We start from the raw sequence: 27,745 nt of genomic DNA on the forward strand, positions 1-27,745 counted from the left end.
CTGCAAATGCCATAATTTTATTCTTCTTTATGGCTGAGTATATTCCATTGTGTTTATATACCACAGTTTCTTTACCCATTCATCAGTTGAAGGGCATCTAGGTTGGTTCCACAATCTAACTATTGTGAATTGAGCAGCTATGAACATTGATGTGGCTGCATCACTGTAGTATGCTGATTTTAAGACCTTTGGGTACAGGCCGAGGAGTGGGATAGCTGGGTCAAATGATGGTTCCATTCCAAGTCTTCTAAGGAATCTCCACACTGCTTTCCAGAGTGGCTGCACTAATTTGCACCATTTTCCCCACATCCTCGCCAGCACCTATTTTTGTTTGTATTCTTGATAATCACCATTCTAGTTGGGGTGAGATGGAATCTTAGGGGGTAGTTTTGATTTGCATTTCTCTTATTACTAGAGTATGTTATTAAATATTTATTTAGCAAACCATTTTAGTTAATTATTGTGGAAAACATTTAAAAGTAGAATAATACAGTGAATCATCAGTTACCATCATGTCTTCATCTTTACATAATTTTTTTTCCTTTCTTCCTTTCTTTTTGATACTGTGGATTGAACCCACAGGTATTATACCTCTGAGCTATATCACCATCCCATCTCTTTTTTAATTTTGAGTCAGGGTCTTTCTAAATTTTCCAGGCTGGCCTTGATCTTGGATTCTCTTGCCTTAGCCTGCTGCATAGCTGGACTTATAGTCATATACCACAGTGCCTGGCTTATAATTTCATGTTAATATTCTGCTAAGTATTTCTGAAATAGAAATGTTTTAGGAAGCATAATAGTGCTACTGTTGCCACCACTAGGAAAATTAACAATAATATTTGAATATTATTAAATAGTGTTCAAATTTCCCTGATTTTCTCCAGGATGGTTGTTGTCTTAATTTGAATCCGTGTCCATAGTCTATTCATTGCATTTGCTTGCCAGGACTCTTTAAGTCTGTAAGAATCTTTAGCTTTCTTTTGATTCTTTTCCTTGCTAGGTTTTTTTCCCAAAAATATTTAAAGCTTTTCTTTACTGCAACAATAAATTTTTATAGCAAACATGTATTATTGGAGAAAAGTCAGTATTATGATGACTTGCCAATTGCTTCTAATGAACAGAATTTAGAATTAGATATCCATGTTGAAAATAATCTATGCTAGTAAAAGCAAGTTTCAACATAGGGCATGGGAATCTGCAAAGGTGGAACCAGCTGGGAGAATTTTAACACCCATTTCTGAATGCATGAAACACATTATTTTCTTTATAGTATTTATAAATATGTCATACAATACTGTTTCCTGTTATGTCATATACCAATATGGCATTATACAACAAGCATAATGCCATCTGATTCTTACAAAAGCAAATCATTTAAACAAGTCAGTAAAATGAGGGGAGTACCCATTTTTAGGCATACAGATTATAAAACTTAAGTTTACTTTCCTTTGGGCTGTTTTGCGTATCAATAGAGAAGTAAAAATCAAACAGGAATCAAAATGGCTAAATATGCAAGAAATTGTTACTCACTTTGACATGGCTACATAGAATACATTATTCCATGCTTATTCCTTCTTTGAATTTCAAGATAAAAAGCATTCATTTTCTACAGGTTCACAAAACGGTGTAATTACAAGAACAATTAAGGAGAATATATGTAGGCATTAGTTGAGATAAACAAACTATGGCCCAATGCTTCTATCCACTGCAGAATATTTCCAAACCCAAACAATGGTTACAGAAACCATTTCACATCTTTCCTAACACACAGAAAAACAAAACAAAACAAAAACAAAAACCTTGCCTGCCTTCTCAGAATCCAATTCTTTATAGGAACAACCTTTCTTTTCAATTAAAGTCCATATGACTATCACACCTAGTCCATCTTTTATAGTCAAATTTAATGTTACTACAAAAGAAAGCAAATTTGGACGATAGGTGTATTAGCATCTATAAAACTGTAATGGCATGAAGATATCTATATAATTCATGAGTTTAAAAATTTTTTCCTTAATAGTCTCAGGAATCAACCAGATGAAGTTGCTGACAACTCATTTAATGATGATTTTCGAGGTCTGTTGGCAAAGGAAAGATTGGTGGTTACCACTGGGGCTATTGCTGGTTCCATTCATAGTAGTGGAAATGGGAGGAAACTGTGGATGAGGAAACTGCACTGGAGTACTGGGGCTAGGCAGACAAGAAGAGGTAGAGGGAATACCTCCTGCTGGATTGTTGGCCTTGTCACTCCCAGAGTCACTTTCCAGTTCTCCAGCATTTTTAGTCCATCCCTCTGGTGACTGATCTTCATTATTTTACAAGTAGTTGGAACTCTACATTTAAAAGGAAGTGGATCATTCCTTCTCCAGGTATAAATGTATGCAATATCCATTAGTGTATAGTAATCCTTCAAATGTTCCTCTTCATACACAACATCAATCTGCAAAGTATTAGGTATGTCCATTTTACTTCTGAGAAACTTTATTAAGTGCATCACAGTCATTGTTGCTTGGCATCCTAAATATCTTTTATCATTCACATCCTCCTTAGACTTATCTGTGTCTTTGTTTTACTTTCCGATACAATCTATTCTGGTCAAAGAATGCAATAGATAAGCTTATTATCTCATCATCAGTTATAATTCTCTTATCTTCGCCTGCAACTTCTCTATCTTCATTAGAGCCATTGGCAGCATCAGCTGGAGGATGAGCTGCATCAAAATCCCTCTTTCTCTTCATTTTATTTTTGAAAAACCCTGAAACTAATTTGTATGTGATATCTTGAAGTGTTTTATCAGAACTTATATTCAGCATTGGTCTGGTTTTGTGAACTTGGACATCAGAGACAGGACAATACTTGCTGGTCTCCTGGTAACATATAAAATATGTTTTACAGAAGGGATGTAGACATTCTTTTATGGTTGTGGCATCAATGAAGTACCCTCCACAAAGCACACACATTAGGTGGGGATTTAGCTTCATGATCTTAATTCTGGTTGTTAGATGCATTTCTGCTTGATGAAAGATCCCGGAAAAAGCAGCCGGCGAGAGGCGATCGAAGCAGGCAGAAAAGACAGTGATAGTTAAAAGTCCTTCAGCAGAAAATGAGTGTGAGCCAAGCAGCCATCTTAAAGCGAGCTGCAGACGCTGCTGTCAACCGGCAAGGAGCGCAGCCAAGCGGAGTCCAGCCACCGCGCTAGGCTCATGCTGCCTCCCGAACCGGGTCTCCACCTGCTCCTCCGCCTGGGTGGCTGCCTCTTCCGCCTCCGCACTCGGGGGGAGAGCTTTTTTTTTAATACATACACACACACTTTTAAGTTATATAGGATTGTGTATGTTTTGGATTTTGCAGGAAATCATTTAACGTGCCCTTTTAAATTTTAATAAGCTGAGGGTTAGTTAGGTCTAGAGGATTGTCAGATTCAATTGAATTCTTTTTGTAATAGTACTTCATAGATAGTATGGTTTTCCTCCATGAGCGGGTATATAATTTTTGGTTGTTTCTCTTTGTAATGGACACACATGGATGTTTGGTACCTAGTGTGATCACTTCATTACAGCTTTACAAAATGGCATTTTCTTAATTTTGAAAATTGGAATATTCCGTTATATATAGATCCTTATTGTTTTTATAAATTATTCATTGTTAAAGAGTATTACTTTGTTCTTTTCTTGTTCATTGAACTACTTTTATAAAGAGAAACTTATCAACAATTGGAAACAGAAAAATTCTATTTTAATTTTTTTTAGATGTTGATAGACCTTTATTTTACTCATTTATTTATATGTGGTGCTGAGACTTGAACCCAGTGCCTCACACTTGCTAAGCAAGTGCTGTACCAATGAGCCACAACTCCAGCCCCAAGAAAAATTCTTGATTCTTTTTCTATTAACAGATTCATTTAGTTTCTATGTCCATTTGCAGATAAATTCATCCAGTCCTACACTGTTTTTTAAAGGCTACTTTCAGATTATTTCTCAGATTTCTAATGAAGATAATTCTACTCAGCCTATTTGAATCTTGTATTAAGGAAGCAGTTTCTATGAAAATGAGCAAGTTCTTGTTTAAGTAATTCTATAAGTGATGTGCTTCTAGGTATAGTTCTTCTGTTATCAGGACCCTGTGAGTGTCCTCTTCTTTATGAAAGAAAGATACTCACATCTCTCCCTTTTTATTGTGCTGAAGAACCAGTGGGAGGCTGTCAGCTAAAATGGGATTTTCCCTCCTAGTTGCATGATAATCTTTTGTCCTTTCAGAGGAAACTGCTTTGTAAGGCTAACCTACCCTTTCCTTAGAAGTTAGGGAAAGGGGATATTCAACACTAAACAAGTAGTAAAAGCAAAGTTCTGTACAAGATTAAATCAAGATAAGATTACTAAGGACATAGGTCCCTTGTATTTATAAAATCTATTTTTAAAGATATGGTAAGTATATTAAAATTACCTGTTTTGGTGCTTTTTTCTTTTCTTTTTTTTTTTTTATCCTTTGCTTAATTTCTTAGTTGGAATTATTTTAGGAAACATTCAGTCTCACCCTAGCACATCAGTTTTAAAGTTATAATGTATTTTGGTTCTTGATCATAATAAATATTAGTTTATTTAGTAGTTTGTTTATACAGCCATACATTCTGCTAACCCCTAGGGCTACATGGGAAAATTTTTAAAGAACCTGGTTCTTATCCCCAAGGCTTGTAATGAGTTGTTTTGCCAACAGGATTGTTCCGTTATGAGGCTGTTAATAGCATTGTGCTCAGGATGTATTAAGAACATGAAAGAAGAAAAAGGAATAGTTTCATAGAGGAAGTGACTTGTAGAATAAGTCTAGAAGTGATAGTATCGAGTCCATTAAGTGGGTGGTATGGTTTTCTAAGCAATAGAGCTTAGAAAAATTATGTGAGTATTTCTATATGATGTGATCACAGTGGAAAGGGGTGACTGATTTGTCAGTTCAAGCACTCTGTTCACCTTTAATTTTTGATAGCTGTAACTTTCTATTGCATGCCTCTTAGACTTTCTGTGGAAGAAAGATGGGCACTTGAATTTGACCTTACATAGATCACGTTGTCATTACTATGTACCTTTTTTTTTTTTTTTTTTTTTTTTTGTGGTGCTGGGGATTGAACCCAGAACCTTGTGCTTGCAAGGCAAGCACTCTACCAACTGAGCTATATCCCCAGTCCTTACTATGTACCTCTTATTGGTACTTTAAGGGTTTGGGATACTTCTAGCTCTCACATGATCACAGATGATGGGATAATTAATTTTCTACTCTTGAACATTACTGTAGCCAGTTAGAATTCAGAGAAATCTTACTTGTATATACCAGAATATCCAATCTGCTTTCCTTGATTGAAGAGAATATAAGATACTGTTGAATTTGAAAAAGTGAATTTTAAGCGCATGTAAAGTAGATAATTTCCCTTATTGTGTGTGTGTGTTTGTAGTACTGGGGATTGAACAAGGGGTGTTCTACTTCTAAGCTACATTCCTTGCCCTTTTTATTTTATTTTGAGACAAGGTCTTGCTAAGTTGCCCATGCTGGCCTTGAACTTGTGATCCTCCTGCCTTAGGCTCCTGAACAACTGGGATTATAGGCATGCATACTACACCCAGCAAACTTTGGTTTTTTTTTTTTTTTTTTTTTTTTTTTTTAAATAACTTTATTTTTTCTTTTTATGTGGTGCTGAGGATAGAACCCAGTGCCTCACACAGACTAGGTGAGCACTCTACCACTGAACCACAACTCCAGCCCCTTAATATTTTTAGTTGTATCTTGTTTATTTATTTATATGCAGTGCTGAGAATTGAACCCAGTGCTTCACACATGCTAGGCAAGTGCTCTACCACTGAGCCACAACCCCAGCCCAAACTTTCCTTATTCTTAAAGTGTAGTATGGTGATTCCCTGCCTTTAGATTGTGGTGCTAGGGATTGAACCCAGGGCCTTGTGCGTATTAGGCAAGCACTCTACCAACTGAGCTATATCCCCAGCCCCTACTTTTCTTTATGATGTAAATTATCTTTGATTTAAGGAAAATGGAATACTTCTTGGAATTGGTACTTCATTTTGACTATGGTAGTTCTTATGTCATCTCTTCTATTTTCTGAAAAAAATCACAAAGGTTTATTATTTTTTTTAAAGAAGAAATAAATGAAAATATTTTTAAAAATAAAAAGAAAATTCAAAAGAACTATGATCAAGCTACCATAAATGACCCAAAAGGTGCACAGGCTGATTGTCAGATTCAGTATCCATTATGACTCTTCCTGTTGCAAGTTACAGACACTCAAGTTAACGTAGTCAAAGGGTTTGGTTTGGTCTGGTTGAAAAGTCAGGATATTTTTCAGGCCTCACTGGATCCAGGAACCCAAATGATATTATCAGGACTGTTTCGTTCATCTTCCAGCGATTCCTCAATCTGTTGACTTCATTCTCTTCCACCTGGCAATTCTAGGCTGTCAGCCTACAAGGTGGTTTTGGAACAAAGAAGAGGGCTACTTGTCTCTCTGCCTCCTAGATACTTGTATTTATTTATTTTTTTACAGACTGCATTTTGATTCATTGTACACAAATGGGGTACAACTTTTCGTTTGTGTAGTCGTACATGATGTAGATTCACACCATTCGTGTAATCATACATGTACATAGGATAATGATGTCTGTCTCATTCCATCATCTTTTATACCCCCGTGGGGGAGGTCCTCACCCCACCTCCTAGATAGATCCTTGGAACCATTTGGCTTATCTGCCTTCTCCTGATTAGTCAGGCGTTGGTCATATGTGCTGCCTCTGGAGAACAATGAGGAGCTCCCATCCAATCTATAATCCACATGGGTGGAGACATAGAGAAATGGTTCTCAAAAGGAAATTCGGGGTGTTCTGACGTAGCAGAAAAGCAAGTGTGACCAAAATAGTAAATGTTGCCTACTGATGTTGAAGATAAAACTGAAAAAACCTGCATCTTCAATAAATGAGAGCTGGATCCTGAGCAAGTGCAGTTAACAGTATTAAACCCTACCTGTGTAGAAAGCAGAGGATGAGTCTAGATCCCTGGCAAAACAAATGTTTTGGGAACACAAAGTGTGGTTTGTGGTTCCTCCAGAAAATCATCCTAAAACTTTGTTAGTATCTGTTGCCTCTCCATGTTCAGAAATTTAACTATAAACCTGCTTGTCACAGGAACTCTGTATTCAACTTAGTATTTTGTGCCTGAATTAGTGCCCTCAGTTTCCATTGTGCTACCCTTTGGTTTAATGTCATCTCTTTTATGAAAGTATTAGTGCTACTTTCTTACACTATTGAGAGAATACTTTTATTTTTTATTTTTTTATACCTTTACTTTATTTATTTATGTTACAGGAGCACTACCACTGAGCCACAACCGCAGCCTGAGAGAATACTTTTGAACATTTTGTAGAGTCTATTTTGGTTACTAAGTCTAATTTATTTGCATTTTATTCTGAAATCATGTTTTCATTTGTGTTTACGGTCGGAGACAATCTTCTAATGATTTTCTTCTCTTCTAGGCGGAGATTTGATCTACAGAATCCATCCCGAATGGATCGAAATGTTGAAATGTTTATGAACATCGAGAAAACATTGGTGCAGGTAACTTGGAAAGTTAGGTTATTAAAATTTTTTTCTTTAAAGCTGGGCACAGTGACCCATGCCTGTATTCCCTGTGACTGTAGAGGCTGAAACAGGAGGATCACATGTTCAAGGCCAGCCTCAGCAATTTAGTAAAGCCCTAAGTAACTTAGTGAGACCCTATCCCTAAATAAATAAAAGCTCAGTGCTAAAGTGCCCCTGGGTTAAATCTTACCCAGTACCAAAATAAATAGCAGGGGCTGGGGAGATAGCTCAGTAATAGCATAACATTTTTTTTTTCTTAAATATACTTTCAGTTCTACAATTTGTTATATTGGACTTATAAAAGATCAAAAGAATAAATTTTTTCTGAAATATAATGTTTTATTAGATATGTTAATGTTGTCATTTTAAGACTGTCAGTCTTCTTGTGAAATAATCTATGGTTTTTTCCCTTCATTAATGTCACCTTATCCATTATTCATATCACTTTTACTTCATTTGATATAAACCCTCTCTATTGCTAGACACTTGGGTTTATAGTCTTTTTCCTTGGATTTGTTCCATGATTGTGCCATAAATACATATTTCCCTAACTAGATTGTAACCTAGATGAGAATATAACCTAGTTTGTTTTTCTCCATTGCATCTTCTAGTTTTTGTTTTGTGGTGTTGGGGATTGAACCAAAGGCCTCACCCATTCTGGGCATGTGTTCTATCACTGAGCTATATCCCTAGACTGCTCCCATGTTTTTATTGACTACTAGTTTATAGTGTTCATTGAATTAACTTTTCTGGGGAAAAGTACCTGGCAAAAATTAAACAATATTTAATTTTTGTTATTTATCCATTAACTGTTAGCTGGCAGAATAATTGGATGTGTTTGGTTGTGATTTGAGATGTTAATAAACATGATTTATTGCCTTTTTTTTTTTTTTTTTTTTTTTTTGGGTGCTGGGGATCGAACTCAGGGCCTTGTGCTTACAAAGCAAGCACTCTGTCAACTGAGCTATCGCCCCAGCCCTGATTCATTGCCATTTTTAAGATTAGGAATTGGATGGAAGAGCTGTAATTAGTTCCCAAATCAAAGATGTAGTTGTGAAAATCTGACATTTAAGATAAATTCAGGTAAAATTGGCTAGGAGGATTAATCTGGCAATTTGGTATGATACCTTAATGAGTTTAATATGCTGAGTTTCCTTAAGTCATGATTCTTAACAGTTTTTTGTTCAAATACAGCCAGCTGCAGAGAGATTTTTGAAGTGGTCTACTGGGTCACCTGTGTTTTATTCTGAGATAAGACTTTAATTTTACATCAAAGTATATCTTTCTGCTAGGTGGGTTGCATGTACCTATAATCCCAGAGATTTGGGAGTCACAGGAAGATCACAAATTCCAGGCCAGCTTCAGCAGTGTAGGGAACTCTAAGCAACTTAATGAGACTCTATCTCAAAAAATAAAAAGGGGGCTGGGGAGATAGCTCAGTCAGTAGAGTGCTTGCTTTGCAAGCACAAAGCCCTGGGTTCAATCCCCAGCACTGCAAAAAAAATAAATAAATAAAAATAAAAAGGGCTGTGGTTGTAGCTTAGTAGTTAAGTGCCCCAGGGTTCAATCCCCAATACAAATAAAAAAAAAAAAGAAAAGAAAAAAAAAGGACTAAGTATGTAGTGCAGAAATAGAGTGCTTGCCTAGTAAGTACAGCCCTGAGTTCAATCCCTAGTACTGCAAAAAGAATGTATAATGTATTATTTTTAAAAAGCATACCTTCATGCTTTAAGAAGTGGGAATATAAACACCTGTTTTTGCCATTGTGGTAATGGATGAATATTGTTACATTATTTTAAAATGGTACAATTTCAAAGTTTATTCTTTTTTCCTCAGAACAATTGTCTGACCAGACCCAACATCTACCTCATTCCAGACATTGATCTGAAGTTGGCTAACAAATTGAAAGATATCATCAAGCGACATCAGGTAATAGACATAATCACTTCAGAAACATTGTGTAGTGCATGCCTCTTAAGAAATATCAACCATAATATCTTTGGATTTCTGTATATTTCTGCATTAAAAGAAAATTTTCTCTCTTTCAGTATTGAGATTTTTTTCTTTTTTTTTTCCCCCTCTCCTAAATGCCCAGGGAGCATTTAGTAAATCCACTGGTATGGAATCATCATAGTCTTATATCATCATAGTCTTATAGCAGAGTATACTTACATAAGGAAACTAGTATATTCCACATCCCAGAACTCTAAATCACAGAAAACAGCCACAAAGAGAGTTTTTTTGACAGAATTGTTGGTAGTAGGATATGTGTTAGTAGGAGATGAAATATACTTCAAGTAAACTTACCCACCCTACCCTGTTATACGTATTGTATTTAAATATGTGTTTCTTTTAAAATGACTGGGGAAAAAAAATACTGCTTTCTAGTCAGACATTGTGGTGATTGCCTGAAGTCCCAGCTACTCAGAAGGCTGAGGCAGGAGGTTCACCTAGGTCCACGAGTTAGAGACCCACCTGGGTGAGATCCTGTCTCAGAATAAAGCTAAACTACTTTCCCAATAAGTGTATGTGTGTTTTCAGTTCTCAGGAATGAACCCAAGGGCCTTGTACATGCTAGCTAGCCAACTCTATTCCTGAGCTATGTCCTCAGTACAATTGTATATGTTTTTGATTCAAATAATGCTATCTTCTGATATTTTAAACTCCTTTCACTAACTTCATTTTAGGCTGAATCTTTGGTATTTACTGCTAGGTTTTTGGTTATGTATGGTTAAACTGTAACAAAACCCATGGCATGCTAAACTAGCGGAGGACACTCAGGTACAAGATAGTTTTTTGGAACAACATCATTTGTGTTTTATAGTTTTATTGATCTCTAGGATTAGTTGAGAAGCCTCATTAAGTATTTTTTTTCCTTCCCTGATGTACAAAAGATTACCAGGTGAAATATGTTTTAGCATTTAGTAAAATATCTTCCATATTTTGAAATCAGATTTTTCAAATACTGCTTACAATTATAGATTTTTGTATAGCCTTTTTTTTTTGTTTTTTTAAAATACATATTTTTTAGATGTTGATAGACCTTTATTTCATTCATTTATTTATATGCAGTGCTGAGGATCGAACCCAGTGCCTCACACATGCTAGGCAAGCGCTCTTAACACTGAGCCACAACCCCAGCCCCATGTATAGCCTTTTACACGTGACATCTTTGTCAAACACAATGAAAGGTAGTATTATTGTGCTATCAGATGGAGCAGTGTGAAGTCTGTTTATTTTCACTAGCATTATTACTTTAGGGGGTGGGGTACCAGGAATAGAATCCAGGGTGCCTAACCACTGAACCACATCTACAGGCCATTTTTATTTTATTTTCCTTTTTTATTTTGAGACAGGATCTCTCTGAGTTGCTTAGGGCCTTGCTAAGTTACTGCGGCTAGGACTGGAGTTGTAACTTAGGGGTAGAGCACTTGGATAGTACATGGGAGGCCCTGGGTTTGAGCCTCAGCACCACATAATAAATAAATAAAATAAAGGTATTGTGTGCATCTACAAGTAAAAAAAAAAATATTTTAAAAATTGCAACTTCAAAAAAAACAAAAGAGTTGCTAGTTTTGAACTTGTGATCCTCCTGCCTCAGCCTCCCAAGCTGCAGGGATTACTGATGTATGCCACCACTCCCAGCACATTATTACTTTCTGTTTTTTATTTTTATTTTTATTTTTTATTTTATTCTATTTTTTTAAATTTTTTTTTAGTTGTCAGTGGATCTTTTATTTATGTATACATGGTGCTGAGTATCAAACCCAGGGCCTCACGCATGCCAGGCAAATACTTTACCACTGAGCCACACTCCAGCCCCATTTTTTATTTTTTTAAAGTGGATTTTTTAAATAATAACTTTATTTTAATTTTTATATGTGGTGCTGAGGATCGAACCCAATGCCTTGTGTGTGCTAGGCAAGTGCTCCACCACTGAGCCGTAACATAAGCCCACAGAATTACTTTTAATAGATCTTTAGCTACCTTTTTTGTTTTGGAATATTTGTTTATTGGACTGACTGTTAAGTATAGCTTAATTAGGTGTGGACTGTTAAAAGGGCAGAAATAGAATAAATTAACTTGCTGGTTCATTCCTTCAAGCTGAAATTACTCAAGACTACCAGATCATTCTGGGAAAGACTTATTTTTGTACAGTAAACAGTAAAAATTTAGCTGTAATACTTTCTAAAACATACGACTTTGTGAATGTTGCCTAGGCATACTTTTTTTGGGGGACATGGAGTGGGGGAACTGGGGATTGAACCCAGGTGCACTTAATCATTGAGCCACATCCCCAGCCTTTTTTTGTATTTTATTTAGACAGGGCCTGACTAAGCTGCTGAGGTTGGCTTTGAACTCTTGATCCTCCTGCCTCAGCCTCCCAAGCCTCTGGGATTATAGATGTGAGCCACCACACCTGGCTAGCTAGATATACTCTTGAGTGGGTAGAGTGTTGGCTGGTTTTATAGAATCTTTTTTTCTGGTGCGTGGGACTGAACCTTGCACATAGTAGGCTCTACCACTGAATTACACTCCGTCCCTAATTTCTTAAGAGTTTGAGACTCTGAATTACCACTGAATTATATCCCATCCCTAATTTCTTAGAAAAGAGAAACCTCAGGAGGTAAAAATGGTACCATTTTGGAATACTGATAATCAGGGCTTTACTTGAGCATTTCATGTGCATTAACAACTCAAACACTGAGCACTTATGGTATGTTGTCACTATTCTTAGGTAATTGCCTCCATTAATTAGGTCCTAACATAAAATTTATGATATAGGCATTATTATCATTCCATTTACATGATGCCATTGATGTATAAAAATTAATTGTTGCATGTCATGCAAGTAGTATATAAAGCTAAGGCTCAAATCCAGGACTGTCTGATAGGTTGTATAGGCCAGCATGCACTTTTCTGTCTGTTGCCTCTGACTCATTGAATATTGAGATCCCTTTCTCCCCTCTGGTGGCTGTTCAAAAATGTACTCAAAATGTTTCAGTTGGGCTGGGGATATAGCTCAGTTGGTAGAGTGCTTGCCTAGCATGCACAAGGCCTGGGGTTTGATTTCCCAGCACTACCAAAAATCAACCAATCAATTAATTAATTTAAAAAAAAATCAGCGATTGAGAATTCCTTCTTATGAGGCAGCTAACTCAGCTCCAAATTTTTAAATTTTAGAATTCCTGGATGAAGCAATACTGTTTGTCTGATTGTAATAATTAATAAATAGTTATTGTGAAAAAAGAAATATAGCCAAGTACTGTGGCACATGTATTAATCCCAGCTACTTAGGACACTGAAGTTGGAGGATTACAAGTTCCAGGCCAGCCTCAGCAACTTCTGAGATCTGTCTCAAAATAAAAAGGACTGAGGATATGTAGCTTAGTGCTAGAGCAGCCCTGGGTTCAATCCCCATTACTGAGGTAAGGGTGGGGATGAGAAAGAAACACTTCCAAGAATGTATTGAGGTGCTGCTTAACAACTGATTATAAGACTTTCCATTGATCTTATGTCTCTAGAATGAACACATTTTGACCTAAATTGCTTCCAAATATGTTCTATCGACTATATACAGTATTCTGGCTATGACCTAGCTGTAACTTGACTTTAGTTTTTATATCCGTTAGTATTCCAACATTGACTCAAAACTACAACGGTAGCATGTGTGTGTGTGTGTGTGTGCACGCGCGCGTGTGTATATATATGTGTGTGTGTGTGTATACATAGAGGGGTGGGTTGGAGGAATCATTTCACATGTCTCATTATATATCTATGTAGCCCAAACTTATGACTCAGGGCCATAAAACCTGCATTAATTCACATCAGTTAATGATGATAATAGTTTTGGAGCAATTTTAAGAATTAGTTAGAAATACTCACAGAGAGATACATAGAGAAGTACTAAGAAGTAACAGCAGACTATCCTTAATTTGAAACTGTGAATTTCGAAATACTCTGAAGTATGAAACATTTTGAGTGCCAACATAATACTCAAAAAGATTTGGATTTGTGGGCATTTTGGATTTTTAGATCAGTGATGCTCCACTGGTAAGATCTTTGCCAGTATTCCAACATCTGAAAAACTCAGAAATCTGAAACACTTCAGGTCCCAAACATTTGGAATGAGATATACTCAACTTGGATGTCTATAGACTATATCTTCCATTATTGTTACTATCCCTTTTTCTTAATGAAAAATAATATAGTCTTAGAATAGAAATAAATGAATGCTTTTGTAATTCTTAGGGAATTTTTAACTGATATCTCATAGTTCACTTGCTATGTGCTTTTTATGTAATTTTTATGTAATTTCTTCATTTGCTTTCCAGGGAACGTTTACTGAGGAGAAGTCAAAAGCTTCCCACCACATTTATCCATATCCTTCCTCACAAGAGGATGGTAAGTTAGTTTCTGTTTGTGAACTAATAAACTCATACATCACATATATGGCTTTTATTCACATCAGAAGAGGTTTAAATAATATATACGGCTTTTTTGGGGGGGGGGTCTTAGTCCTCTTTTTTTTTTTTTAAATTTTATTGTAAACAAATGGGATACATGTTGTTTCTGTTTGTACATGGAGTAACAGCATACCATTTGCATATATTTACATAGAGTAATGAAGTTTGATTCATTCTGTTATTTTTTTCCTTCCCCCCCCACCCCTCCCACCTCTCTTTTCCCTCTATACAGTCCCTCCTTCCTCCATTCTTGTCTCCCTCCTACCCCCCATTAAATGTCATTATCCGCTTATCAGTGAGATCATTCCTGTTATGGATTTTTGAGATTGGCTTATCTCACTTAACATGATATTCTCCAATTTCATCCATATGCCTGCAAATGCCATAATTTTATTATTCTTTATAGCTGAGTAATATTCCATTGTGTGTGTAATATATATATATATATATACACATCACAGTTTCCTTATCCATTCATCAATTGAAGGGCATCTAGGTTAGTTCCATAGTCTGGCTATTGTGAATTGAGCCGCTGTGAACATTGATGTGGCTGTATCTCTGTAGTATGCTGATTTTAAGTCCTATGGGTATAGGCCGAGGAGTGGGATAGCTGGGTCAAATGGTAGGTCCATTCCAAGTTTTCTAAGGAATCTCCACACTGCTTTCCAGAGTGGCTGCACTAATTTGCAGCCCCACCAGCAATGTATGAGTGTACCTTTTTCCCCACATCCTCTCCAACACCTATTGTTGCTTGTATTCTTGATAATCGCCATTCTAATTGGGGTGAGATGGAATCTTAGTGTAGTTTTGATTTGCATTTCTCTTATTACTAAAGATGGTGAACATTTTTTCATAGGTTTGCTGACTGCTTGTACATCTTCTGTGAAGTGTCTGTTCATTTCCTTAGCCCATTTGTTGATTGGGTTATTTGTATTCTTGGTGTAGAGTTTTTTAAGTTCTTTATATATTCTGGAAATTAGTGCTGTATCTGAAGTATGAGTGGCAAAGATATTCTCCCACTCTGTAGGCTCTCTCTTCACATTGCTGATAGTTTCCTTTGCTGAGAGAAAGCTATTTAGTTTGAATCTATCCCAGTTGTTGATTCTTGCTTTTATTTCTTGTGCTATGGGAGTCCTGTTAAGGAAGTCTGATCCTAAGCCAACAAGGTGAAGATTTGGACCTACTGTTTCTTCTATAAGATGCAGGGTCTCTGGTCTGATTTCAAGGTCCTTGATCCATTGTGAGTTGAGTTTTGTGCAGGGTGAGAGATAGGGGTTTAGTTTCATTCTGCTGCATATGGATTTGCATTTTTGCCAGCACCATTTGTTGAAGAGGCTATCTTTTCTCCATTGCATATTTTTGGCCTCTTTGTCTAGTATGAGAAAATTGTATTTATTTGGGTTTGTGTCCATGTCCTCTATTCTGTACCATTGATCTACCTGTCTATTTTGGTGCCAATACCATGCTGTTTTTGTTACTGTTTCTTTGTAGTATAGTTGAAGTTCTGGTATTGCAATACCCCCTGTTTCATTCTTCCTGCTAAGGATTCCTGTTTCATTCATTCTGCTAAGGATTGCTTTAGCTATTCTGGGTTTCTTATTCTTCCAGATGAATTTCATGATTGCTTGCTCTATTTCTGTAAGGTACATCATTGGGATTTTAATTGGAATTGCATTGAATCTGTATAGCACTTCTGGTAGTATGGCCATTTTGACAATATTAATTCTTCCTATCCAAGAACATGGGAGATCTTTCCATCTTCTAAGGTCTTCCTTAATTTCTTTCTTCAATGTTTTGTATTTTTCATTGTAGAGATCTTTTACCTTTTTGGTTAGATTGATTCCCAAGTTTTTTTTTTTTTTTTGAGGCTATTGCAAATGTAGTTGTTTTCCTCATTTCCCTTTCAGCTGTTTCGTCGCTTGCATATAAAAATGCTTTAGATTTATGCGTATTGATTTTATAGCCTGCTATTTTGCTGAATTCATTGATGAGGTCTAGAAGTTTTCTGGAGGAGGTTTTTGGATCCTCTAAATATAGAATCATGTCATCCGCAAATAGTGACAGCTTAAGTTCCTCTTTTCCTATTCGTATCCCTTTAATTTCTTTAGTCTGCCTAATTGCTCTGGCTAGAGTTTCGAGGACAATGTTGAATAGAAGTGGTGAAAGAGGTCATCCCTGTCTTGTTCCCGTTTTTAAAGGGAATGGTTTCAGTTTTTCTCCATTAAGAATGATGTTGGCCATGGGCTTAGCATAAATAGCCTTTACAATGTTCAGGTATGTTCCTACTATCCCTATTTTTTCCTAGTGTTTTGAGCATGAAGGGGTGTTGTATATTGTCAAATGCTTTTTCTGCGTCAATTGAAATAACTATATGATTCTTATCCTTAAGTCTATTGACATGATGGATTACGTTTATTGATTTACGGATGTTGAACCATCCTTGCATTCCAGGGATGTACCCCACTTGATCGTGGTGCACAATTTTCTTAATATGTTTTTGGATACGGTTTGCGAATATTTTGTTAAGGATCTTTGCATCTATATTCATCAAGGATATTGGTCTAAAATTTTTTTTCCTTGATGTGTCTTTTCCTGGTTTGGGAATGAGGGTGATATTAGCTTCATAGAATGAGTTCGGTAGGGTACCCTCCTTTTCTATTTCCTGGAATACTTTGAGAAGTATTGGAATGAGTTCTTCTTTGAAGGTCTTGTAGAACTCGGCTGAGAATCCGTCTGGTCCTGGGCTTTTCTTGGATGGTAGATTTTTAATGGCTTCTTCTATTTCATTGCTTGATATTGATCTGTTTAAATTGTGTATGCCCTCCTGGTTCAGTTTGGGAGGAGCATGTCTCTAGAAATTTGTCATTGTCTCCAGTACTTTCTATTTTGTTGGAATACAGATTTTCAACGTAGCTTCTCATTATGTTCTGTATCTCAGTGGTGTCTGTCGTGATATTTCCTTTTGCATCATGTATTTTAGTAATTTGAGTCTTCTCTCTCCTTCTCTTTGTTAGTGTGGCTAAGGGTTTATCTATTTTGTTTACTTTCTCAAAGAACCAACTTTTTGTTATGTCAATTTTTTGAATAGTTTCTTTTGTTTCAATTTCATTGATTTTAGCTCTGATTTTAATTATTTCTTGTCTTCTACTACTTTTGCTGTTATTCTGTTCTTCTTTTTCTAGGGCTTTGAGCTGTAATGTTAGGTCATTTAATTTTTGACTTTTCATTCTTTTCTGGAATGTGCTGCATGCAATGAATTTTCTTCTTAGTACCGCTTTCATAGTGTCCCAGAGATTTTGATATGTTGTATCATCATTCTCATTGGCCTCTAAGAATTTTTTAATCTCCTCCCCGATGTTTTTTGTTATCCATGTTTCATTCAATAGCATATTATTTAGTCTCCAAGTGTTGGAGTAATTTCCTTTTTTTATTTTGTCATTGATTTCTACTCTCAGTCCATTATGATCTGATAGAACACAAGGCAGTATCTCTATTTTTTTTGCATTTCCTAAGGGCTGCTTTGTGGCATAACACATGGTCTATTTTCGAGAAGGTTCCATGCTCTCCTGAGAAGAAAGTGTATCCACTCGTTGATGGATGGAATCTTCTATATATGTCTATTAAGTCTAGGTTATTGATTGTGTTATTGAGTTCTATGGTTTCTTTGGTTAGATTTTGTTTGGAAGATCTATTTAGTGGTGACAGCGGTGCGTTAAAGTCGCCCAGAATTATTGTGTTGTGGTCTATGTGATTCTTGAATTTGAGAAGGATTTGTTTGATGTACAGGGATGCACCATTGTTTGGGGCATTAATATTTACTATCGTTATGTCTTCCTGATTTATGGTTCCCTTAAGCAGTATGAAATGTCCTTCTTTATCCCTTCTGACTAACTGTGGCTTGAAGTCCACTTTATCTGATACAAGGATGGAAACCCCCGCTTTTTTACTGGGTCCATGTGCATGGTAGGTTTTTTCCCATCCTTTCACCTTTAGTCTGTGGATGTCTTTTTCTATGAGATGCGTCTCTTAGAGGCAGCATATTGTTGGGTCTTTCTTTTTAATCCATTCTGCCAGTCTATGTCTCTTGATTGAGGAGTTTAGGCCATTAACGTTCAGGGTTATTATTGAGAAATGATTTGTATTCCCAGTCATTTGGCTTATTTTTGGTTTTTAAGTTGGCTTGGTTTCTCCTTTGAGTGGTTTTTCTCTAAGGTAGTTCCTCCCTTTGCTGACCTACATTGTTGTTTTTCATTTCCTCCTCATGGAATATTTTGTTGAGAACATTCTGTAGTGCAGGCTTTCTATTTGTAAATTCTTTTAACTTTTGTTTATCATGGAAGGATTTTATTTCATCTTCAAATCTGAAGGTTAGTTTTGCTGGGTATAGGATTCTTGGTTGGCAACCATGTTCTTTCAGAGTTTGAAATATGTTGGTCCAGGCCCTTCTAGCTTTTAGAGTCTGGGTTGAGAAGTCAGCTGCTATCCGTATTGGTCTCCCCCTATATGTAATCTGATGCTTTTCTCTCGCGGCCTTCAAAATCCTATCTTTATTTTGAATGTTAGGCATTTTCATTATAATGTGCCTTGGTGTAGATCTGTTGTGTTTCTGTGCATTTGGTGTTCTGTAAGCCTCTTATATTTGATTTTCCATTTCATTCTGATTTTATGATATTATTATTATTTTCTGATATTATTTCATTGAATAGGTTGTTCATTCCTTTGGTTTGTATCTCTGTGCCTTCATTAATCCCAATAATTGTTAAATTTGGTCTTTTCATAATGTCCCATAGTTCCTGGAGATTCTGTTCATGATTTCTTACCATCTTCTCTGTTTGGGTTTTGTCTTCATTGTCTGAGGTTCTGTCTTCCAAGTGGTCTAGTCTGTTGGTGATGCTTTCCATTGAGTTTTTTATTTGGTTTATTGTCTCCTTCATTTCAAGGATTTCCATTTGGTTTTTTTTTGAGAATCTCTATCTCTTTTTTGAAATGATCTTTTGCTTCCTGCAGGTGCTCTTTCAGCTTATTGGTATTACCATTTATTGCCTGCATTTGCTCTCTTATCTCATCCTTTGCTTCGCGAATCATCTTAATCATGTATAATCTGAAGTCCTTTTCTGACATTTCTTCTAACAAACTGTCATTGGATTCTATTACTATAGAATCCAGATTTGTTTGGATCATTTTCTTCCCTTGTTTTTTCATGTTCATGTATCTTCCCCTCTAGCAGTGCAGATCTGGGGTATTGCAGATTTCCCCCTATAGGCTTATAGTGGCCCTATAGGTGTCCAAAACCCTTTCTTTAAGGGGAGATCAATATTAACAGTGCCCAAATCAGACACTATGCAATCCTAGACCAAATAGCCCCGATGGGGACAATAACAAAATTGTCATAATAAACAAAATGAGTTCAAATGTTATCTTCGGTAAAACAAACAGGTTTGCAATAAGGTCTGCAGTTTCTAATGGAGGACAAAGAGGATGCAGAGGGATGTAGAATGTGGCTGTTAATGGGATAAGAAAAGAATATACAGAAGTTCTAGAAAATAGAAAGGGTGAGAGTGTAATCAAAAAAATCGGATGTTAGTATGCAAAAAAGGGAGAAAGAGACTGAGGGAACAGGTAAACAAAAGGAAAAGAAAGCAAGAAAAGTAAAGAAATAAAAACTCAAATTATTTTTTTTTTAAAGGAGAAAAAAGAAAATCTACTGTATAACAGTCATATACTAATGAAATCTCCCAGTGTTCAGTAGCCTGATGCATGAGAGGTACCTGACAATGAGCTTCAAGCCTCCAGCAGGCGTCTCAGGAGGGGATTTGCCCCACCTGAAGATTGGAGCTAGGGTTTCCAGGATTATCCAAGATGGCTGCTCTGGCTTCCAAATGTGTTGGCAAATGGGGAGCTGCAGCTCAGGAGTGGATGTGGTCAGCTGGAGGTCCTGGAGACAGGATGCAGTTGGTCCGGCAGGGGTCCTGGAGGTCCGGTGTGTTTGGTGTAGTTGTGGGATCCTGGAGGCCAGGTGCAATCAGTCGGTCTGGGTTCCCGGTGATTGGACACAGTCAGTTCGTCTGGGGGTCCTGGCAGCAGGGAGCAGTCAGTTGATGTGAGGGCCCCAGAGGCAGGGAGTGATTGGTCGGGCTGAGGGATCCTGGAGACGGGGCTCAGTCAGTCCGGCCAGGGATCCTATGGGGCCTGGCTCTTGTCTCAAAATGGCGGCAGCCACGTGTAATCAAACCTGCAGGTACTGTGACGATGAACTTCCAGACGACAGCAGGCAGCTGGTGCTCCACTGGTGGTCTGTGGTCAGTCTGCTGGCAGCTGTCGGACGATCGGGAGGTGAACCTCGAGCGTTGGGTGATGGATAGGGGTAAGGTAGGCGATGGACAGGTGAGAGGCAGGCAAATGGCGGATGATAGACTCCTGACAGTGAGCAATCTGCTCTCAAAAAAGGCGTCGATATGCTGGCAGATTGCAGGTCATCATAGCAGACAAATGGAGTAAACATCAGGGGATCGATAAGCAGCAAAAACTGCCTCACCGAGAAACAGATATCCTCTGCTTGAATCGGCATTACGGAGCGACAAGGAACGCAGCCTCCCTCTAGTCCGCCATCTTGGATCTCCCCATATATACATCTTTTAAAGTGACTTTTAAGTATTAAATTTCACATTCTATTTAAATATGTAGTATTTTGTTTTCTTAAACAAAGAACTGCACTCCTTAACTTTGTTTTGTCCAACTTTTATTTCTTTGTTGACAGTTCTCTTTAAGCATTCTTTATGAATTTACTTTGTTAATATTTGCTGTCTTTTGTGTTCTGAAAACAGAAATAGCAAAATAGAGGAATATCTTGAGGAAGAAAACAGTTGACTGGTTGTCGACAGAGTCCAATAGTAAGATACTAGTTTGGTGAATTTCCATTGGTTTGATTTTTGATGTTTAACTTGGTCTGAAAAATGATTTCAGCAGTGGGCACAGTTTATTAGACCTACAGAAACTTACATGTGCTAGCCATCCTTTCAAAGAACTGAGTTGAAATACATAATAAATTATAATAAGAAATAGGTCTGTAGGGATACCACTATCAAATCTTCTGGTAAACTCGGCACATCCCAGCAGGACTTTTATATGACAAGCCAAATTATATCATATTTGAATGGCTAATAACCCTTATGGAGTGTTTTTTCCCCCCTGATTCTAATATTTATGCTGGATGTGTATTTGAACATTTAAGAAATATATTGCTAAATAATCCATGGGTCAAGAAGAAATTATAGTGAAAACAAAATCTTTTGACTGAGAAATAATAAGAAAGAGCTGAGTATAACAACATTAAATTTTGTAAGATACAGTGTAAGCTAATGCTTAAACCCACCACATGTATCTTTATTTATTTTTTATTTTATTTTATTTTATTTTTTTATTTATTTAATTTAATTTTATTTATTTATTTATTTATTTTTTTTTTTGCGGTGCTGGAGGTTGAACCCAGGGCCTTGTGCTTGCAACGCAAGCGCTCTACCAGCTGAGGTATCTCCCCAGCCCGACATGTATCTTTAAATGCATATGTTAGGAAAGAAAAAAGAGCAAAAAAAGTACATTCAAACATCTTAGAAGAATAATTGAGAATTAAATCTAAAGAAAAAATAATGAAGTAGAAATTAATGAATTAGAAAATATTCAATAATGGGATTCTCAACAATGCCAATGATTCTTTGAACGACTTAGCATAGGTTATAAAAATCCTGCTGTACACACAAGGAAAAAAAAAAGAAAGGACAAATAATAAATACTAAGAATGAAAGGAGGGAACCTAACTGCAGACCATACAGACATTTTATAAATGATCATGAGAATTTAATCTTTTGAGGGGGAAAAGGAGAGTGGATTGATTATATGTTTGATATCAAATCTAAGAAACCATTGCTTAATCTTTTTGTAAAGGGAGAAACATCACTCTGTATCTAGCGGCTTGTAGTTAATTGACGTTTCTTCAGCGTTTATCCTGTTTGGTATTGGCAACTGTTTGCCACTAGGTGGAGATGGTGGATAGCTGTGTATGATACTAATTCTGTTGCTAACACAGTATCTCTAGTGTGGTTGGTATAAAACTTTTTAAGTTATGAATTTTTTCCCCTGAATGGTACTAGGGCATCACACCAAAGATCTTTACATACTAGGCAATTGCTTAACCACTCAGCTATATTCCCAACCATAAGTTATGAACTTTTAAAAAGAATTAGATTTTATGTATGATTTGAATTGTATTTGTTACAGTTTTTCCTTTTTCGTTCCTTTACTATTTATTTATTTTGTACTGGTGATTGAATTCAGAGGTGTTTAACCACTGAGTCATATCCCCAACGATTTTATTTTTTATTTTGAGAGTGTCTCATTCAGTTACTGAGTCTGGTCTCAAACTTGCAACCCTCCTGCCTCAGCCTCCTGATTTACTGAGATTAGACTTGCACCACTGCCTCTGGCTCTGTTTTTTAAATACATCCTAGTTTTGCTATATGTTGGTATTATCAAACAAGTAGGGTAATCATTAGGAGCTAGGATTTGAATTCAACTTCTTTTATATTTGAAGATAATTTTTATATGAGGTTTAATTCTGTATACTGTTGGATTTATCTTAGAGTGACTGTCATTGACTCTGCTAGGCCCTATGCTGGGCTTTTATATGTACATGTTCCAGGTAAGTGTGCAGACGATGATAATACCAACAATATATTATGGGCTGCATTATAAAAACTTTGATAATGGCAATATTTTTTTTTAAACAAGGATTACCTAAAATTAAAAATGAATAGGTGATATTTAATGAACCTTAAATATTAGTGATTTTGAGTATGGCATGGACAGGGTATATAAGCAAAATCATAGATGTAATAAATCACGAAATTTGAGGTAAAGCAGTATGCAGTTTGTTATATCTCTCAGGGTAATGAAAGTTAAGAGTGGGAAAGTATATATTAGGTGAGAGTTCTGGTTAAAAGAACCTTTTATTCATTTGGTGGATGAGAGAGAGAATAGACAATATATATTATTTTGGTGAAATAAATGTACAACCATGGCTATTTTAGGAAAATTTGAGAACTGATCTCTAGGATTTAGGATATAAAAAGAATAAGTCAGGGCTGGGGAGATAGCTCAGTCGGTAGAGTGCTTGCCTTGCAAGAGGCCCTGGGTTCAATTCCCAGTACCGCAAAAAAAAAAAAAAAAAAAAAAAAAAAAGTCAAATATGAAGACCCATTAGAAATCTCTGAACAGATTGCTGTGTGAAAGAGAATTTTGTCATTGAATGAGATAAACTTGCATGCCAAGAAAACAAAGGAGATTAGTTAGGTATCAAACTAAAACAGTCCATTATCTTAAAAGTCATGGGAAAATAAGAACAGGGAAAGCACGTTAAGAAGTAGAAACTAGGGCAGGGGTCGTAGTTCAGTGTAGCCCTTGCCTAGCATGTATGAGGCACTGGGTTCAATTCTCAACACCATATATAAATAAATGAAATAAATGTCCATTGGCAACTAAATATACATATATTTACATATACATTTATATATATATATATATATTTAAAGTTGTAGAAACTACGCAGTAGTGTTGTTCTTTAAAGAAATCAAAATAGGGCTGGGGATGTAACTCAGTTGGTAGAGTGCCTGCGTCACATGCACAAGGCCCTGGGTTCAATTCCCAGCACCACAAAAGAAAGAGGGAGAGAGGTGGGGGGAATAAATCAAAATAAAGAACGACAAAAGGCATTTGAATTTGTTAGCAAACAATCAAGAACCACTGAGAATGAAATTTCAGTACTTAATGCAAGTGAAAAAAGTTCTAAAAGTGGTAGCAAATCATCTATTTTTTTAAGAATGTATGGCAGTGGAAAGAAAGTGGCAGGGGCCTGGGACATATTTTTCTGGTAGTAGCTTTATAGTTTATTGGAGAGGAAGCGCAAAAGTAAACTTCTGCAATATATGGAAAGAATAAAGGAATTGTTTTAAGCACATAGATGGAAGGACTGGTTTTTGCAGAAAGATATACTTCCTCAGACATGAGAATAAGTAATGTAAGAAAAGTACTCATTAGAACAGGAAAGCAGCCTACCTCTAACTCAAAATAAATTGTTTGGATGAAAAGAAATAAAATGTGAAAGGAAATCCTAACACATTATAACATGGGAGAAGAGATTATTTTAAGTGAAATAAACCAATCACAAAAGAACGAACTGTGATTTCTCTTATGTGTGATACTAGAATAGTTCAGTTCATAGAGACAGAAGGTAGAATGGGGATTGCCAGGGACTGAGGGAGGGAGAAGAGACATGGAGAGTTGTTAGTTTTGCAGAATTAAAAGAGCTCTGGACATTGCTTTGCACAATTTTTATATAACACTTGTGAACTGTATACTTTAGAAATGGTTAAGATAGTTGGGCATGGTAGACCATATTACTCGGGGCTGATGCAGGAGGATGGCAAGTTCAAGGTTAGCCTGTGCACCTTAGTAAAACCTTGTCTCCCCCAAAACAGGGTGTTACAATAAAAGCAAAATTAGTAAAAGCAGTGATAATGATAAAACAATTAAACAAAAAAAGAAAAGTCAACATGTTAAATATTCTATAGGTTGCTCATTGCTAAGGCATAGCATTATAGACTTTGGATTTTCAGATTAGGGATGCTTAAATAGTAAAATTTATGCATATGTTCCAAAATCTGAAATACTCTGGACCTAGGCATTTCACGTGAGAAATACTCAGCCTGTACAACTTTTCAACTAATTTATTTCTGTAGTGTTCACTTTTTTGTTCTTTGTGTTTGTACTCATGACAGCCTCCTCATCGAATCATGTTCTTTATATTTTAAGAACAGCTTCATTAAGATGTTATTTAGCTGGGCGTGGTGATGCATGCCTGTGATCCCAGTGGCTCGGGAGGCTGAGGCAGGAGGATTTCGAGTTCCAAGCCAGCCTCAGCAACAGCAAGGTGCTAAGCAACTCAGTGAGACTGTGACTCCAAATAAATAAAAAATTTAAAAAAAAAAGGGGGGGCTGGAGATATGGCTCAGTGGTGGAGTGCCCCTGAGTATAATCCCCAGTACCAAAAAAAAAAAAGAGAGATGTAATACATGTGCCGTAAAATTCTCCCTTTTTAAGGTTTATGATTTATTGGTTTTTAGTGTATTCCCAGAGTTGTGCAACCATTACTTTTCAATCCAGAAGAAAGCACACCCATAAGCAGAGACTCCCTATTTTCCCCCTCACCTTAATTCATGATGACCACTAAAATATTTTCTTACTCCATGAATTTGTCTGTTCAAGACATTTTATATAAGTGAATCATATAATGACCTTTTGTTTCTCCCTTCTTGCATTTAGCATAAATGTTTCAAGGTTCATTCATTTCGTACCAAGTGCAGGTATTTTATTTCTATTGTAAAACAGTTGTGGTAGAAAACATGTAATATAAAATTTATTATTTCAGCCTTTTTTCTTTTTCCTTTTTTTTTTTTTTGGTACCAGATATTGAACCCAAGAGTGCTCTGCCATGAGTGACATACTCATCCCTTTTTAATTTTTTGAGACAGTCTTGCTGAGTTGCTTCGGGCCTTGCTAAGTTGCTGAGGCTGGCTTTGAATTCACAGCCTCCTGAGCTGTTGGGATTATAGCTGTGTGCCACCATGCCCAACTATTTCATACATTTTAAAATGTGTGTCTTTTTTTAAAAATAATTATTTATTTATTTTTATGTGGTGCTAAGGATTGAACCTAGTTCTTCACACATGCTGGGTAAGCACCCTGCCACGGAGCTACAGCCCCAGCTGCTAAATGTGTATCTTTTACCACAGATCTAAAGAACTTTTTCATCTTGCAAAACAGACACTATATAATAACCCATTGAATAATGACTCCCTTTCTCCCTTTTTCCCCATCTCTGACAAACCACCACACTACTTTCTCTAAGTTTGCTTTGTATGGCTTGTGTAAGTGGAATTATGCAGTATTTACTGTTTTGTTGACTGCTTATTTTACTTGGCATAGTATAAAGTTTCATCAGTGTTGTAGCATGTGCCAGGATTTCATTGTTTATATATACCACATTATGTTTATCCATCAACAGTGGTTGCTTCTACCTCTTGGTTATTGTGAATAATGTTGTAAAGGACATGGGTGTGCAAACATTTCTTCCTAGATCCTGTTTTTAATTCTTTTGGGAAGTGTCATCACTGAATTGTTTGTTAATTCTATTTTTAGATCTGGGGATGTAGCTCACTGGTAGACTACTTGTCAAGCATCCTTGAGGTCCTGAGTTTGATTCCCATCACCGCAATAAACAATAGTATAACTTGTAGATTTTTCAGGAACCCTGTATACTGCTTTTTTATAGCTGCCGCACCATGTTACATTCCTGCTAGCAGTGCACAGTTTCCATTTTCTCTGCATCATTTTCAATATTTGTTAATTTGTTTTTTTTGATAGTGACCATTCTTACCAGGTATAAGCTGATATCTCGTGGTTTTGATGTGCATTTCCCTGATAATTAGTGATGTTGAGCATCCATGTACTTGTTGACCATTTGTATAACTTCTTTGAAAAAATATCTATTGAAGTCTGTTGTCTACTTTTTATTTGATCGACAGATTGATAACCAAAGCAGGGATTGAACCCAGGGCTTTGAACCTGCTAGGCAAATGCTTTACTCCCAACCCAGTCCATTTTTAAATCATTTTATTATTATTTTTGTTGTTGAGTTGTAGGTTCTTTTTATATTTTGCATATTATTCCCTTATCTAATATGTTGTAAATATATTTTCCCATTCTGTAGGTTGCTTTGTCAGTTAACTAATTCTTGTGTCTTTACTATTCTGTAATTTCAAGGTGAATTTTATTTATGTATTTTAACAGGACTGTTGGTTTTTACTGTTGTTTGTTTTCTTGGTTTTTTTTTTTTTTTGGTGGAATTGAGTTTTCTACATATAAAATCATGTCATCTGTAACTATAAAGGATTTGTCAATTTTGCTGATCTTTTCTTTTTAATATCTTTTATTCACTGGTGCGTTGTAACTGTGCACAGTAGTGGACTTCATTGTTACATATTTGTTCATGCCACATAATATAATCTTGTCAGTTTCATTCCCTGGTATCTCTCCTTTTCCTTCCCTCCTCCGTCCTCTGGTCCCCCTCCTCTACATGTTTTCTATTTTCATGAAATCCCTGCTTCCTTTTTAAAATTTTTCCTTCTTAGCTTCCATATATGAGAGAAAACACATGACCCTTTACTTTCTGAGCATGACAGTTTGGTTTAATAGCATGATGTCAAGTTCCATCCAATTCCCTGAAAATGACCTAAAAATTTTTTTTTTTTTGCTACTGGAAATTGAACCCAGGAGTGCTTAAACACTGAGCCACATCCCCAACCCTTTTTTTTTTTTTTGTATTTTATTTAGAGACAGGGTCTCACTGAGTTGCTTAGGGCCTCACTACGTTGCTGAGGCTGGCTTTGAACTCACAATCCTCTTGCTTCAGCCTCCTGAGCCGCTGGGATTACAGGCGTGTGCCACCATGCCCAGCCTAATTTCATTCTTTATGGCTGAGTAAAACTTCTTTGTGTATGTATACCATCTTTTTAAAATGAGGTACTGAGTTTTGAATCC

General features: G+C 36.4%; 1 protein-coding gene and 1 pseudogene across 6 annotated transcripts in view; one reads left to right on the forward strand and one right to left on the reverse strand.

Annotated features, from left to right (window-relative positions):
- Positions 1-27,745, forward strand: part of SMARCC1 (SWI/SNF related BAF chromatin remodeling complex subunit C1) — a 169,979-nt gene that overhangs the window by 21,075 nt on the left and 121,159 nt on the right. For all 5 annotated transcript variants that reach the window (XM_079116710.1, XM_079116711.1, XM_079116709.1 and 2 more), the window contains exons 4-6: positions 7,523-7,604; positions 9,465-9,557; positions 13,964-14,033. In XM_079116710.1, coding sequence (XP_078972836.1) covers positions 7,523-7,604; positions 9,465-9,557; positions 13,964-14,033 — 245 coding nt within the window. The remainder of the gene's footprint in view (positions 1-7,522; positions 7,605-9,464; positions 9,558-13,963; positions 14,034-27,745) is intronic.
- LOC306647417 (polycomb complex protein BMI-1-like) lies at positions 687-3,284 on the reverse strand (annotated as a pseudogene). The gene has a single exon. The product of its transcript is annotated as a polycomb complex protein BMI-1-like (transcript).

Source organism: Sciurus vulgaris (genome assembly GCF_902686455.1).
Source record: "Sciurus vulgaris genome assembly, chromosome: 16".
Lineage (NCBI taxonomy): Eukaryota > Metazoa > Chordata > Mammalia > Rodentia > Sciuridae > Sciurus > Sciurus vulgaris.